The sequence below is a fragment of the Dermochelys coriacea genome, chromosome 4, assembly GCF_009764565.3.
Source record: "Dermochelys coriacea isolate rDerCor1 chromosome 4, rDerCor1.pri.v4, whole genome shotgun sequence".
Taxonomy (NCBI): Eukaryota; Metazoa; Chordata; order Testudines; family Dermochelyidae; genus Dermochelys; species Dermochelys coriacea.
Window position 1 is genome coordinate 86517875 of NC_050071.1, and position 14547 is coordinate 86532421.

Genomic DNA, 14547 nt, shown 5'->3' on the forward strand with positions numbered 1-14547 from the left:
AAAAAAATGAACCAGCTGGATCCTGAACAGGGGTAATGAAGATGGACTTCTGCTTGGGACATACAAGTCAAAATAGGCACTTACTGGTTGCCAGTGGAGGACAAGCAAGACATATTCAGAGAGCAATGCCAGCTGATTCGCAATGCACGTCTGCCAGGAAGAAGAGGTATAAATCTTCCTCCCCATGAAGTCCACTCTCTCCTGGACTCTGTCTTTAGTACAGATTTATATCTTCGCTAGCATTACTGTGGTTACCACAACAGAGTTCGGGGCTGGGTGGGAGTAGAAACCTTCAAAACCCGGCATATGATTGAAGTACAACTTCTCCACACACTTTATCCTGGGAAGTTATGAAGTTGGAGTATTCCAGAGTGTCTTTGCAGATTCCAAGACAGCCTCATTTATCAGACCGGCTATTCTCCCTGGAGCTGATGATTGGAGAATATCCAGCAGCTTATGTGTATTCTCCTGCATAAATTCAGCCTGGATGCCTAATGTAGCAGACATACACCTAAGAAGGTCCTAATATGCCTTAAAGTCCTCAAACATCGAAGGAGAGCAAGAGCCTGGCATGGCAGAGCTGTCCGGAGATGCTGAAGAAAGTTTGCTGCACCAATGACAGGTCTTTTCTTGACCCACAGTTGGGATTGGAGGCGCCTGTAGCTGAGACTGTTTGGGAATGGAAGCCACCCATGGGATCAGTGATCTTGTTTTGGAGCAGAATGAATAATGGAACCTGAAAGACCAAGGAGTGTCCCAAAGATTCCAAGGAGGCCACTGGAGAAATGGAAATGACATTGGTGATCAGTAGGCACTGGGCCAAGAGCCCCCCCTCTTGACTGCAGAAACTATGCCAATCTCCGTACTGATGATGAGCCAAGGACAGTCTCTAGAGCCTATCAGACAATGACAAAGGGGAGGATCCGAACCTCGATCTCAAGGAGTCGCAGGGATTCTCTGGTGACAATGGTGCCAGCCACAACTGAGCAAACAAACGACCAGATTCATCTGAAGCCCAACAGAGACAGCATCAATGCCAAAAAGGAATGGGGGGAAATCTGCACCGAGCAAGACACTCCCCCACCCAGTACCAGAAGAGGCGCCAGCACCAAGGCCAAGGACCATGGCCAAAGGGGATATCAGAATTGCAGGGGTCTTTGGTGCCAGGCACAGCATTGGCCTCAGTTCCACAGTCTGGGACCTGGGCTGCAGTGCTGATGAACCCAGCAGCTTTACAACCCAACCAGAATGGGCCAAGGGCACAATGCACAATGAAGCATAGAAGCTACAGCACCTTCAAACTCCTGAACCAGTGGAGAGTCATGGACAGAGATAAAGCAGGTCTGATGCCACCTGATACACCTCCAACCATAGCGGCAGTCAGCACTGCTGCAGACATAAATCGGTACCAGACTCACTGGATGCCCCATGGCCGAAATCAGAGTTGATGATATGGGCTCTTGCTCATCTTGGCACTGTACCAAGGAGAGGTTAGATGGACCTGTTCCACTGCACGTGCCAGAAGGTGCTGGTGAACACTCCTTAGAAGATGAGAAAGTCTCACAGAAACTTGGAGTGCTCCATAACTAGTCTTATGGGACATCTTCCTTGCCTCACCAAAGGAGGGAGAGCAACTCCTCTTCCTCTTGGAGGAAACACTAGAGTACGAACGTGAAGTAGCATCACTTGCTGGTTCTGACACCAACCGCCGAGCAGACGAGGGTCTCAGTGCTGAAGCGAGCCTCTTGGCCTGTTCCAGAAGGTGCTGCTTCATCCGTAAGTCTTTTGCCACCTCAGCTCTCTTTTTGAATGACGTACAGGTGGACCACCATTCCTTATCATATCCCTCAGCCACAATAAGCACCTCATGTGAGAAGCTCTCACACACACACAGGCTAGTTTTCTGAGAGTTTTTCCATTAGATTATGAGACCAAAAACGTGAGATGAAAATACCACACAAAGCTTCAACTTAAGGCACAGGCGGTGAAAAAGAACTGAGTGGGAGTCAGGACAGAGCTGCTCTTTTATAGCCAGAGGAGGGGCTAGGGCCATTAAGGCACAAATTTTGTCCTTCTGGGCACTGCTAGGCAAAGTTCTCCAGCTTCAGTGCACTGGGCACACGTACACCTACGTGGAATACACGGCTGCATCTACTCAAAGAGAGTAGGATGAAGTAATGGATACGTACAGAGGAGCAAAGTTGTGAAGAACCTTGAAATCAAGAAGACGCTTGAACCTGATGCAGTGAAACAGGGTAGTGCAGGAATTCAAAGGGGGAAGGTAATATGGTTACAGCAGCAGGTAAACAACTTTTAAATAGTTTTGAGCAGTGTTTTGAATAGATTTGAATGAGGTGATAAAGATGTCAGGGAAGACAGATAAGGTGGTATATTATACAAAGCATAAAGGCAAGCAGACTGCTTTTGTTGCGAAACAGCTGAAGACCTCTCTAGGCAAAGTTTCTGATATCTTTAAAAATATTAATTTGCTTATAGAAAAGGCTATATTTGAAAGTTAAAAATCAAAAAGTTACTTGTGGAGTTTCAGAAATATGATCATCACTACATGCTCTTACTGTTATACCAGGACCTCTTTTTTTTCTTTTCTTTTTTTTTTTAAAGTAGAAAGACCCACACTGGTTATCAAAAGGCAAATTTAACTACATATATATTTGTAAAATGCCTATGTTTAACTTAAACCAAATCCCGCTTTTCAAAAGGTCTTGGAAACCCAGCCAAATACATTTTAAAAATTTGAGTTTAAAGCATGAGTACACAAAATGGTCACCCATAGCTGGGACAGCATCATGTTATTAGCCATAGTGTTATGAAAAATATTAAATGGAAAAACACAAATGGTAAATAAAAATGTATAGTTGAAACGCACAGTGACACCTATGGTTAAGGCTGTACAAGCATTTTGTTCTAAAGGATAATTTTTAGACCCTCTGTAATTTGTCTCTTTACCCTTTGTTCTGTTCTCATTTTTTGTTTTCAAGTCCCCAGTAAAAAATTTTCAGTCATTTGAGAACAAAAACATGACACAATCCCATCTTGTCTTTATTTATAAAAAAAAGATTTATCCGACACCGTTAGAAGGCAAAAGTTATAAATTTTGCAAGAATACTCCTTCAATAAGACATCACCTTTTACCTTTTGGTGGTTTAGGGGAAAATCTTTAGTTCAGTGACATTTTAAGGATTTTAAAAAGTATTTTAGACAGACAAAGTTTCAGTTAATTGATAAAACTAATGATCTGCCAATGTAAACTAAGCAGAGTGTGTGTGTTTACATATGGTGAAGTTATCCAATTATAACATGTCAGGATAGAACAGTGGAGCTGCATTTGCATGCACAAGGCAGATCACTGGGAAACTAATTTTAAGATGTAAGCATTTGTGAAAGTGTCTGTCTCATTCTACATGAATTCCCTGATTGGGTGGGTTGTTCTTGGAATCCAGTTTCCTCAGAGATCATTCAATCCCTCTGGTTATAATGGCAAAATCATCTCTCTTTTACAGCCAAATTCTGCAATATTTGTTTAAATATTTCCTTTTTTGGCAAATACTTCTTGCTACTAAGGTTCACTGTTTGCTTTCTACAAACACGCTTTTAAAAACAAACAAATCTCAACATGTATATAAAAAACTTAAAATGTTTCAAAGTATTTAAAAGGTATTTAAGGTATTTTCCTTTTTTTTTTTTTAAAAAAAGAGTAACTGACTCACAAGCAAGTCGGAAAGGTCAAATACCTCATTGTCCACTGTTACCGATTCTTCAGGTTCAAGAACAGGATTGCCTGCTGTGCTACTTTCAACAGCTGGTGTTGAAGTAACAGGTGAGGCTGGTCTATTTGCTGGGCAATTCCCCAAGCTAGCTGACAACTGAAAGAAAAAAGATTTTAAAATTAAATTAAATATATATTACTAGAATACAACAACATATGTAATAAATTATTGCTTTCTGAAATTTCTACTTATTTCTTACTGTTATTGGATATGGCTATTCCCCGCTCACTCTAACTACTCATCCCCAACTCAATTTTAGACTTCTTGAGATATCAACTCAAAGTCAACATATGTTATGAAGAATAGTCACAGAACCAACATTACCTATACTTCAACCAGCATGCAGCCAATCTTACATTATGATCAATGCTACGTATAATATCAATCGGAAACTTTTTAACAACAAATTAGTTTTAAAAACTCAAACCAACATTGCGCAATGTGGTAGAATACTGGTCCCTTTAGCTTTTAGTAATTGCAGCATTTTCAACTGCCTAAATGAAACATACTTTTGAAAAAAAGTCAAATCTTGTTAACTTTCATTTAAAAAAAACAAACAAAGAAACTAACAAAAAAAACTGTTACCGTCACATCAAGGATATATTCCAGATTTAGGAAAAAGATCGTAGTGAAAATGAAGTACACAAAAATTAACAAACTTTGCAAAGTTTGGTAAGGTGGGCTCATCTAAACTTCTGTTTTAATGCAGCCAAATATAAAAAGTCACCTTCACAAGATAAGACATTACTGTGGAATGCAAGGGCTCTGAAAAGGACTTAAGGTTCATAGTAAATAAGCTAATGACCATGAGTTTCAAGTGAGATTATGTAGCTAAAAGGGCAAACGCAATCCTTGCACCTATAAGAAGGAGATCACCACACAAGAGCAGGGAGGCAGAACCTAGCTCTGTATATAGCAGTACTGAGACTATTACTAAAATACTATGTCCAGTTCTGGTGTCACCACTTCAGAAAGGAGCTACAAGAACAATTTGAAGTCTGAAAAACATGCCTTATATAGTGAGAGACTTGCCCTGGTCTACACTAGGAGTTGAGGTCGGATTTAGCAGTGTTAAATCGATTTAACCCTGCACCCATCCACACGACAAAGCCCTTTTTTTTGACTTAAAGGGCTCTTAAAATGGATTTCCTTACTCCACCCCCAACAAGGGGATTAGTGCTGAAATCAGCCTTGCAGGGTCGAATTTGGGGTACTGTGGACGCAATTAGACGGTACTGGCCTCCGGGAACTATCCCAGAGTGCTCCATTGTGACTGCTCTAGACAGTACTCTCAACTCAGATGCACTAGCCAGGTAGACAGGAAAAGGCCCACAAACTTTTGAATTTCATTTCCTGTTTGGCCAGTGTGGCAAGCTGCAGGTGAGTGCAGAGCTCATCAGGAGAGGCGACCATGATGGAGTCCCAGAATTGCAAAAGAGCTCCAACATGGACCGAATGGGAAGTACGGGATCTGATCGCTGTATGGGGAGAGGAATCCGTGCTATGTTCCAGTTTTCGAAATGCCAAAACATATGTCAAAATCTCCCAGGGCATGAAGGACAGAGGCCATAACAGGAACTCGAAGCAGTGCCACGTGAAACTTAAGGACCTGAGGTAAGCCTACCAGAAAATCAGAGAGGCAAACAGCCGCTCTGGGTCAGAGCCCAAAACACACCACTACCCCAACCATGTTGTTTGATTCCTTAAAAGGAGATGGAGGCAACACGGAAGCAGGTTTTGGGGACAAGGAAGATGATGATGAGGTGGTTCTAGACAGCTCACAGCAAGCAAGCGGAGAATCTGGTTTTCCCGACAGACAGGAACTGTTCCTCACCCTGGATCTGGAGCCAGTACCTCCCGGACCCGCCAGGCGGAAAAGGGACCTCTGGTGAGTGTACCTTTTTAAATAGTATACATGGTTTAAAAGCAAGCGTGTTTAATGATTAACTTGCCCTGGTATTCACGGCCAGTACAGCTACTGGAAAAGTCTGTTAACGTGTCTGGGAATGGAGCAGAAATCCTCCAGGGACATCTCCATAAAGCTCTCCTAGATGTACTCCCAAAGCCTTTGCAAAAGGTTTTTGGGGAGGGCAGCCTTATTCCATCCACCATGGTAGGACACTTTACCATACCAGGCCAGTAGCACGTAGTCGGGAATCACTGCAGAACAAAGCATTGCAGTGTATGTTTGCTAGTGTTCAAACAACATCCGTTCTTTATCTCTGTTATCCTCAGGAGAGCGGTATCATTCATGGTCACCTGGTTGAGGGTGCTTTTCTTAAAGGGACATTCAGAGGTGCCCGTTCCTGCTGGGCTGTTTGCCTGTGGCTGAACAAAAATGTTCCCCACTGTTAGCCACGGGGAGATGGGAGGGGTTAGCCACGTTTTGAGGGGAGGCAAAATGCGACCCTGTAATGAAAGCACATGTGCTATGTATGTAATGTTAATAGCAAGGTTTATCGTGAAAGAGTGTACCCGTTGTTCTATAAAATGTGTCATTTTAAATACCACTGTCCCTTCTTTTTTTCTCCACCAACTGCATGTGTTTCAAGGATCACAGGATCTTCTCCTTCCCAGAGGCTAGCGAAGATTAGAAGGGAAAAAAAAAAAAAGCACTTGCGATGAAACGTTCTCTGAGCTCATGCTGTCCTCCCATACTGACAGAGCACAGACGAATGCGTGGAGGCAGACAATGTCAGAGTGCAGGAAAGCACAAAATGATTTTTGTGGAGGAGAGGTGGCTGGCTGAAGAGAAAGCTGAAACTGATAGGTGGTGGCAGCGTGATGAGAGAAGGCAGGATGCAATGCTGAGGCTGCTGGAGGATCAAACTCGTATGCTCCAGCGTAGGCTGAGCCGCAGGAAAGGCAGCAGGAGCACAGACCGCCGCTACAGCCCCTGTGTAACCAAACGCCCTTCTCCCCAAGTTCCATAACCTCCTCACCCAGATGCCCAAGAACGCGGTGGGAGGGGCCTCTGGCCACCCAGCCACTCCACCCCAGAGGATTGCCTAAGCAACAGAAGGCTGGCATTCAATAAGTTTTAAACTTTTAAAGTGCTGTGTGGCCTTGTCCTTCCCTCCTGGGCTACCTTGGCAGTTATCCCCCTATTTGTGTGATGAATTAAGAATGTGATGCAACAATGACTTCACTGCCTCTGAAGCGGTGAATGAAGGGGGGAGGGGAGGGTGCTTAGCTTACAGGGAAGTAGAGTGAACCAAGGGACAGGGAATGTCATCAAGGAGAAACAAACAGAACTTTCACACCGTAGCCTGGCCAGTCATGAAACTGGTTTTCAAAGCTTCTCTGATGCACACCACGCCCTCTTGTGCTCTTCTAACCGCCCTGGTGTCTGGCTGCCCGTAACTAGCGGCCAGGCGATTTGCCTCAACCTCTCACCCTGCCATAAACGTCTTCCCCCTTAATCTCACAGATATTGTGGAGCACACAGCAAGCAGAAATAACAGTGGGAATATTGGTTTCGCTGAGGTCTAACGGAGTCAGTAAACTGCACCAGCGCGTTTTTAAACGTCCAAATGCACATTCTACCACCATTCTGCACTTGCTCAGCCTGTAGTTGAACAGCTCCTGACTACTCTCCAGGCTGCCTATGTATGGCTTCATGAGCCATGGCATTAAGGGGTAGGCTGGGTCCCCAAGGATAACTATAGACATTTCAACATCCCCAACGGCTATTTTCTGGTCTGGGAAGAAAGTCCCTTCCTGCAGCTTTTGAAACAGACCAGAGTTCCTGAAGATGCGAGCGTCATGTACCTTTCCCGGCCATCCCACGTTGATGTTGGTGAAACGACCCTTGTGATCCACCAGTGCTTGCAGCACTATTGAAAAGTACCCCTTGCGGTTTATGTACTCACTGGCTTGGTGCTCCAGTGCCAAGATATGGATATGGGTTCCGTCTATGGCCCTACCACACAGTTAGGGAATCCCATTGCAGCAAAGCCATCCACTGTGACCTGCACATTTCCCAGGGTCACTACCCTTGATAACAGCAGATCTTTGATTGCGTTGGCTACTTGCATCACAGCAGCCCCCAAAGTAGAGTTGCCCACTCCAAATTGATTCCCGACTGACCGGTAGCTGTCTGGCATTGCAAGCTTCCACAGGGCTATTGCCACTCGCTTCTCAACTGTGAAGACTGCTCTCATCTTGGTATTCATGCGCTTCAGGGCAGGGGAAAGCAAGTCACAAAGTTCCATGAAAATGCCCTTACGCATGAGAAAGTTTCGCAGCCACTGGGAATCGTCCCAGACCTGCAACACTATGCGGTCCCACCAGTCTGTGCTCGTTTCCCGGGCCCAGAATCGGCGTTCCACCGCATGAACCTGCCCCATTAGCACCATGATGTCTGCATTGTCGTGGCCCGTGCTTTGAGAGACGTCTGTGTCCATGTCCTCATCACTCTCGTCACTGCGCTGACGTCGCCTACTCACCCAGCTTCGCTTTGCCAGGTTCTGGTGCTGCATTTACTGCTGGATAATGCGCGTGGGGTTTAATGTGCTCCTAATTGCCCAAGTGATCTGAGTAGGCTCCATGCTTGCCGTGGTATGGCGTCTGCACAGAAAAAAGGCATGGAACGATTGTCTGCCATTGCTCTGACGGAGGGAGGGGCGACTGACGACACTGCTTACAGGGTTGGCTTACAGGGAATTAAAATCAACAAAGGGGGTGGTTTTACATCAAGGAGAAACAAAAACAACCGTCACACAGAATGGCCCCCTCAATGATTGAACTCAAAACCTGGGTTTAGCAGGCCAGTGCTCAACCCAATGCTCAACCCACTGAGCTATCCCTCCCCCCAGTATTTCAGGCAAGACTGAATCTCCATTAAATTTTTCAAGGTGCCCCTGACAGACCTCAGTGAAATGATTGTCGGCTGCTGATTTCACAGAGGGAGGGAGAGAGGGAGGGAGCAAATGAATACAAAACAATCCTAGTGTATTTCTTGTTTTGATCCACTCTATCTTTTACATCTTTGGCTGGCAGCAAACGGTGCCTGCTCGGCAGAAGATGGTGCAATAGGACTGCTGGCAGGAGTAAAGAGAATGACCTGGTCGAGTCACTCCTATTTTAGTCCCTGCGCCCATGTTTGCCCAGGCACTCCTAACCGACCCTACCCAGGCAGCCAGGAGCACCTCGGACATGACGACGATGGTTATCAGGCCTATTCATAGATACTAAGGTCAGAAGGGACCATTATGATAATCTAGTCCGACCTCCTGCACAACGCAGGCCACAGAATCTCACCACCCACTCCTGCGAAAAACCTCTCACTTATGTCTGAGCTATTAAAGTCCTCAAATGTGGTTTAAAGACTTAAGGAGCAGAGAAGCCTCCAGCAAGCGACCTGTGCCCCACGCTACAGAGGAAGGCGAAAAACCTCCAGGGCCTCTCCAATCTGTCCTGGAGGAAAATTCCTTCCCGACCCCAAATATAGTGATCAGCTAAACCCTGAGCATATGGGCAAGATTCACCAGCCAGATACTACAGAAAATTCTTCCCTGGGTAACTCAGATCCCACCCCATCTAAACTCCCATCACAGGCCACTGGGCCTATTTACCATGAATATTTAAAGATCAATTAATTACCAAAATCATGTTATCCCATACCATCTCCTCCATAAACTTATCGAGTTTAATCTTAAAGCCAGATAGGTCTTTAGCCCCCACTGCTTCCCTTGGAAGGCTATTCCAAAACTTCACTCCTCTGATGGTTAGAAACCTTCGTCTAATTTCAAATCTAAATTTCCTGGTGGCCAGTTTATACCCATTTGTTCTTGTGTCCGTCCACATTGGTACTGAGCTTAAATAATTCCTCTCCCTCTCTGGTATTTATCCCTCTGATATATTTATAGAGAGCAATCATATCTCCCCTCAACCTTCTTTTAGTTAGGCTAAACAAGCCAAGCTCCTTGAGTCTCCTTTCATAAGACAAGTTTTCCATTCCTCGGATCATTCTAGTAGCCCTTCTCTGTACCGGTTCATTTGAATTCATCCCTCTTAAACATGGGAGACCAGAACTGCACACAGTATTCCAGCTGAGATCTTACCAGTGCCTTGTATAACGGTACTAAAACTTCCTTATCTCTACTGGAAATACCTCACCTGATGCATCCCAAGACTGCATTAGCTTTTTTCACAACCCTATCACATTGGCGGCTCAGTCATCCTGTGATCAACCAGGACTACGAGGTCCTTCTCCTCCTCCGTTACTTCTAACTGATGTGTCCCCAGCTTATAACTAAAATTCTTGTTATTAATCCCTAAATGCATGACCTTGCACTTCTCACTATTAAATTTCATCCTGTTACTATTACTCCAGTTTACAAGGTCATCCAAATCTTCCTGTATGATATCCCGGTCTATCTCTAAATTGGCAATACCTCCCAGCTTTGTATCATCCACAAACTTTATTAGCACACTCCCACTTTTTGTACCGAGGTCAGTAATAAAAAGATTAAATAAGATTGGTCCCATAACCGATCCCTGAGTAACTCCACTAGTAATCTCCCTCCAGCCTGACAGTTCACCTTTCAGTAGGACCCGCAGTAGTCTCCCTGTTAACCAATTCCTTATCCACCTTTCAATTTTCATATTGATCCCCATCTTTTCCAATTCAGCTAATAATTCCCTATGTGGCACAGTATCAGATGCCTTACTGAAATCTAGGTAAATTAGATCCATTGCATTTCCTTCGTCTAAAAAATCTGTTACTTTCTCAAAGAAGGACATCAGGTTGGTTTGACACGATCTACCTTTTGTAATACCATGCTGTATTTTGTCCCATTTACCATTGACCTCAATGTCCTTAACTACTTTCTCCTTCAAAATTTTTTCCAAGACCTTGTATACTACAGATGTCAAACTAAACAGGCCTGTAGTTACTCGGATTACATTTTTTTCCCTTTCTTAAAAATAGGAACTATGTTAGCAATTCTCCAATCATATGTTATTTGACTCATTAAAAATTCTTGCTAATGGGCTTCCAGTTTCAGGTGCCAATTCCTTTAATATTCTTGGATGAAGATTATCTGGGCCCCCCGATTTAGTCCCATTAAGCTGTTCAAGTTTGGCTTCTACCTCGGATTTGGTAATATCTACCGCCGTATCCTCATTTCCATTTGTCATGCTACCATTATTCCTAAGATCCTCTTTAACCTTATTAAAGACTGAGGCAAAGTATTTGTTTAGATATTGGGCCATGCCTAGATTATCCTTGACCTCCAATCCATCCTCAGTGTTTAGCAGTCCCACCTCTTCTTTCCTTGTTTTCTTATTTATATGGCTATAGAACCTTTTATTATTGGTTTTAATTCCCTTTGCAAGGTCCAACTTTCTTGACTTTTAGCCTCTCTCACTTTATCCCTACATGTTCTGACCTCAATTATCAGGCCTATTGCACTGTCTGCTGCCACAAGGCAATGGGCTGCTGCTGTGTAGCAATGCAGTACCGCGTCTGCCAGCACCCAGGAGATGTAGGGTGACAGTGAGCTGAGCGGGCTCCATGCTTGCCGTGATATGGCATCTGCACAGGTAACTCAGGAAAAAAAGGAGTGAAACGATTGTCTGCTGTTGCTTTCACGGAGGGCCTGACGACATGTACCCAGAACCACCTGCGACAATGTTTTTGCCCCATTAGGCATTGGGATCTCAACCCAGAATTCCAATGGGCAGCAGAAGAGACTGCGGGAACTGTGGGATAGCTACCCACAATGCAACGCTCCGGCAGTCGACGCTAGCCTTGGTACTGTAAAAGCACTCCGCCGAGCTAATGCACTTAATGCACTTGGAGCATTTTGCATGGGGGGGAACACACAATTGACTATATAAAAATATGTCTACAAAACCGACTTTGATAAATTTGACCTAATTTCGTAGTGTAAACATACCCTTAAGACGCTCAATATATTGAGTTTATCCAAAAGAGGTGTAAGAAATGAAATGATCATGGTCTACACTACCACTACACACATAGGGAAGAGATTCTGATTGTAGATGTTGCTAATCTAGTAGGAAAAAGATATGAGATTCAATGTTTGGAAGCTGAAACTAGACAAAATGTCAGACTAGAAATAAGGTGCCAATATTTAACAGTAACGGTAATTAACCACTGGAACATCTTACTTAGGAATGTGGTGATTTCTCCATCCCCTGAAGTCTAAATAAAGACTGCATATCTTTCTAGAAAGATATGCTATAGCTCATATAGAAGCTACAAGCCTCATCCAGAAATTATCAGGTGAGGTTCTATAGCAAGTGTTATAAAGGAGGTCACAGTAGATGATTATAGGTGATTCCTTCTAAGCTTTATCTATAAATTATGAATGAGTCAACAAAACCAATGTAAGAACAAAATTCAACATTATGAGCATAAACAACTTGAAGTTCTGAATTTCAATTTTTCTACTAGAAAAACTACTGCTGTGAGAGACATTTGGTGCCCCATTGCCTGATTTATTGTAGCGTAGACATAAAGCGCCACCACTACCCACAATTGATCTGTGTCAGCAGACTTGGGCTCACAGGGCTCAGGCTGTGGGACTATACAATTGAAGTGTAAACATTCAGGTTCAGACTGGAGCCTGAGCTCTGGGATCCTGCAAGGGGAGAGAGTTTCAGAGATCGGGCTCCAGCCCAAGCCTGAACACTTACACTGCAATTTTAATAGCCCCACAGCCCAAGCCAACTGACACAGACCAGTTGTGGATGTTTTACTGCAATGTAGACCATACCCCTGGAATCTGTGAACAAGTATACTCTACCTACTTGAAGGTCAGGACAAGCCTTCTGTAATGCTTGGATTTTTTCTTGAATCTCAATCAGTTTCCTTCTTTCTTCTTGAAGTTGTTTAAGTTCCCGCTGCTGCTGCTGAAGTTTAGCTTCATAGAATTTTTCTCTGTAGTAGGAGATATTAGCTGCATATTACTTAGCAAGAGATTTGATGGAATTGTGATTTTTTAAGATAATTAAAAAAAGACAATAAACCTTGCTTTTTCTTTCAGTCTCACATCTTGCTGCAATTTGTTGGTGCTAGCTCTGATGTTATTTGGTTGCTGCTTTGCCTCCTCTACTTCAGCCAAAAAGAAGTCACCCGCATTAGATGTATCAGCAGTAGTTGCTTCAGGATCTGTCTCATCATCCTGTAACAGCAGCAATGCAGTCAGCAATATTTTTCAATTGGTACACTGACATTTCTAATCAACAATATTTTGCCAACAAATCTGGAAAATTTTACCTTTGTGTATTAAGATCACATTTTATGTTTATATGTAAATAAACACACAGTACTCCAATATATTACTCTCCAACTCTAAACTATAAAACACAGACAAATCATGCTCCAGCCATATGTGTGTATATATAGTCTATATAGCTGGAGCAACAGTTTACAGATAAAGAGTAATTTACTGGAGTACTATGAACAAAAATATGACAGTTATTGAGGGATAAGAGTAGAGAAGGAATAGCCAGCGGTCACAACCCCATTTTAATGGGGTCACCAGGGCTTGCTTAGACTTGCTGGGGTCCAGGGACGAAGCCTGAGCCCCACCACCCAGGGCCAAAGCCCAAACCTGAGGGCTTTAGTCCTGGGCGGTGGGACTCAGGTTATAGGTCCCCTACCTGGGGCTGCAGCTTTGGCACCCCCACCACAGCAGAGCTCAAGCAAGCTCAGGCTTCAGTCCCCCCTCTTGGAATCGTGTAGTAATTTTTGTTATCAGAAGGGGGTTGCAGTGCAACGAACTGGAGAACCCTGGAATAGGCAATTGCCTATTTAATCATCATCCTATTGAGATCCTGGAAAAAATTCCATAAACTTAACCAGAAACCAAGCTGTGGCTGAAAGACACAAATTTAAAAACATTTTAAAATAAAGTGCCCTTTATGTAGCTTAAAAGCCCCATTTTCTTGGTTTTTGATATTTTTTCCCCCCATCTCATGTAAATTTATAAATTTTTGGCTTAATCTAAAAGGTTATGAAGCTGAAGCATCCGTTCCTGTTGCTGTCCAAGATGAACATCCTGAATCAAGAACCAATTAAAACAGAGGGATTATGGAAGCCAGAGCAGAGAGATCTGCATATTCACAATGAAGGTATTGATTATGCAAATAATTATACTCAGGTTAACTAAACTGCTGTCAGTCAGAAAGGTTGGATGGATTCAAATGTACAGTTTAAAACTATTTGCACCATGGTCATGCACATCATAAATCTATAACCAGAGTACAGGGAACAGCACAACAACAACACCTTTATCTGTTCAGCAGCTCTACTCTCTGGCTACGACAATTCCACTTGCATAAGAAATAAAGCACACACCTTAACTAAATTCTCAGATTGTAAGAATTATAAATTTTTAATACGGTACAGGTTTTTATCTTTAAATTTACTTGCTGTGTAAAAGTAAAAGATGTACAGTTTTTTAAATTGCTTTTTGTGGGGTATTATGTTAATAATCTTGTTTTAGCTGAAAGTCAGGAGGAGGAATTGTTTGAGGAAACAATCAAAACCAATGAAAGAAAAACTTTCCATTTAAAAACATTCAAGGGACACAGGCAATTCTTATTTGGCCCACAAATTAAGAGTTTGAAAACATCAAACTTTTATGAAAATATTAACCAATACATTTTTTAAATTCCAGTAGAAACAGGGACTATTAAAAAAAATCTGTTCCCCTGTAGTAATCAAAAGCCAAAAGTTGCAGAACTCAGAACCTCAAAGTGAGACTGATTTCACTAATATTCA

The 14547-nt window shown here is 43.1% G+C and overlaps 1 protein-coding gene across 45 annotated transcripts in view; it reads right to left on the minus strand.

The window, feature by feature from the left end:
• PCM1 (pericentriolar material 1) overlaps positions 1 to 14547 on the minus strand; it is an 89351-nt gene that overhangs the window by 39179 nt on the left and 35625 nt on the right. For 42 of the 45 annotated variants that reach the window (XR_006281048.1, XR_006281040.1, XR_006281047.1 and 39 more), the window contains 3 exons: positions 12789 to 12943; positions 12570 to 12699; positions 3753 to 3884 (listed from right to left, as the gene is read on the minus strand). Coding sequence is in view for 25 of the 45 variants with exons in the window: in XM_038398415.2 (XP_038254343.1) it covers positions 3753 to 3884; positions 12570 to 12699; positions 12789 to 12943 (417 nt within the window). In the remaining 20 variants the exon portion in view is untranslated. The remainder of the gene's footprint in view (positions 1 to 3752; positions 3885 to 12569; positions 12700 to 12788; positions 12944 to 14547) is intronic. The other 3 variants (XR_006281045.1, XM_043513699.1, XM_043513698.1) reach the window with 1 other exon arrangement.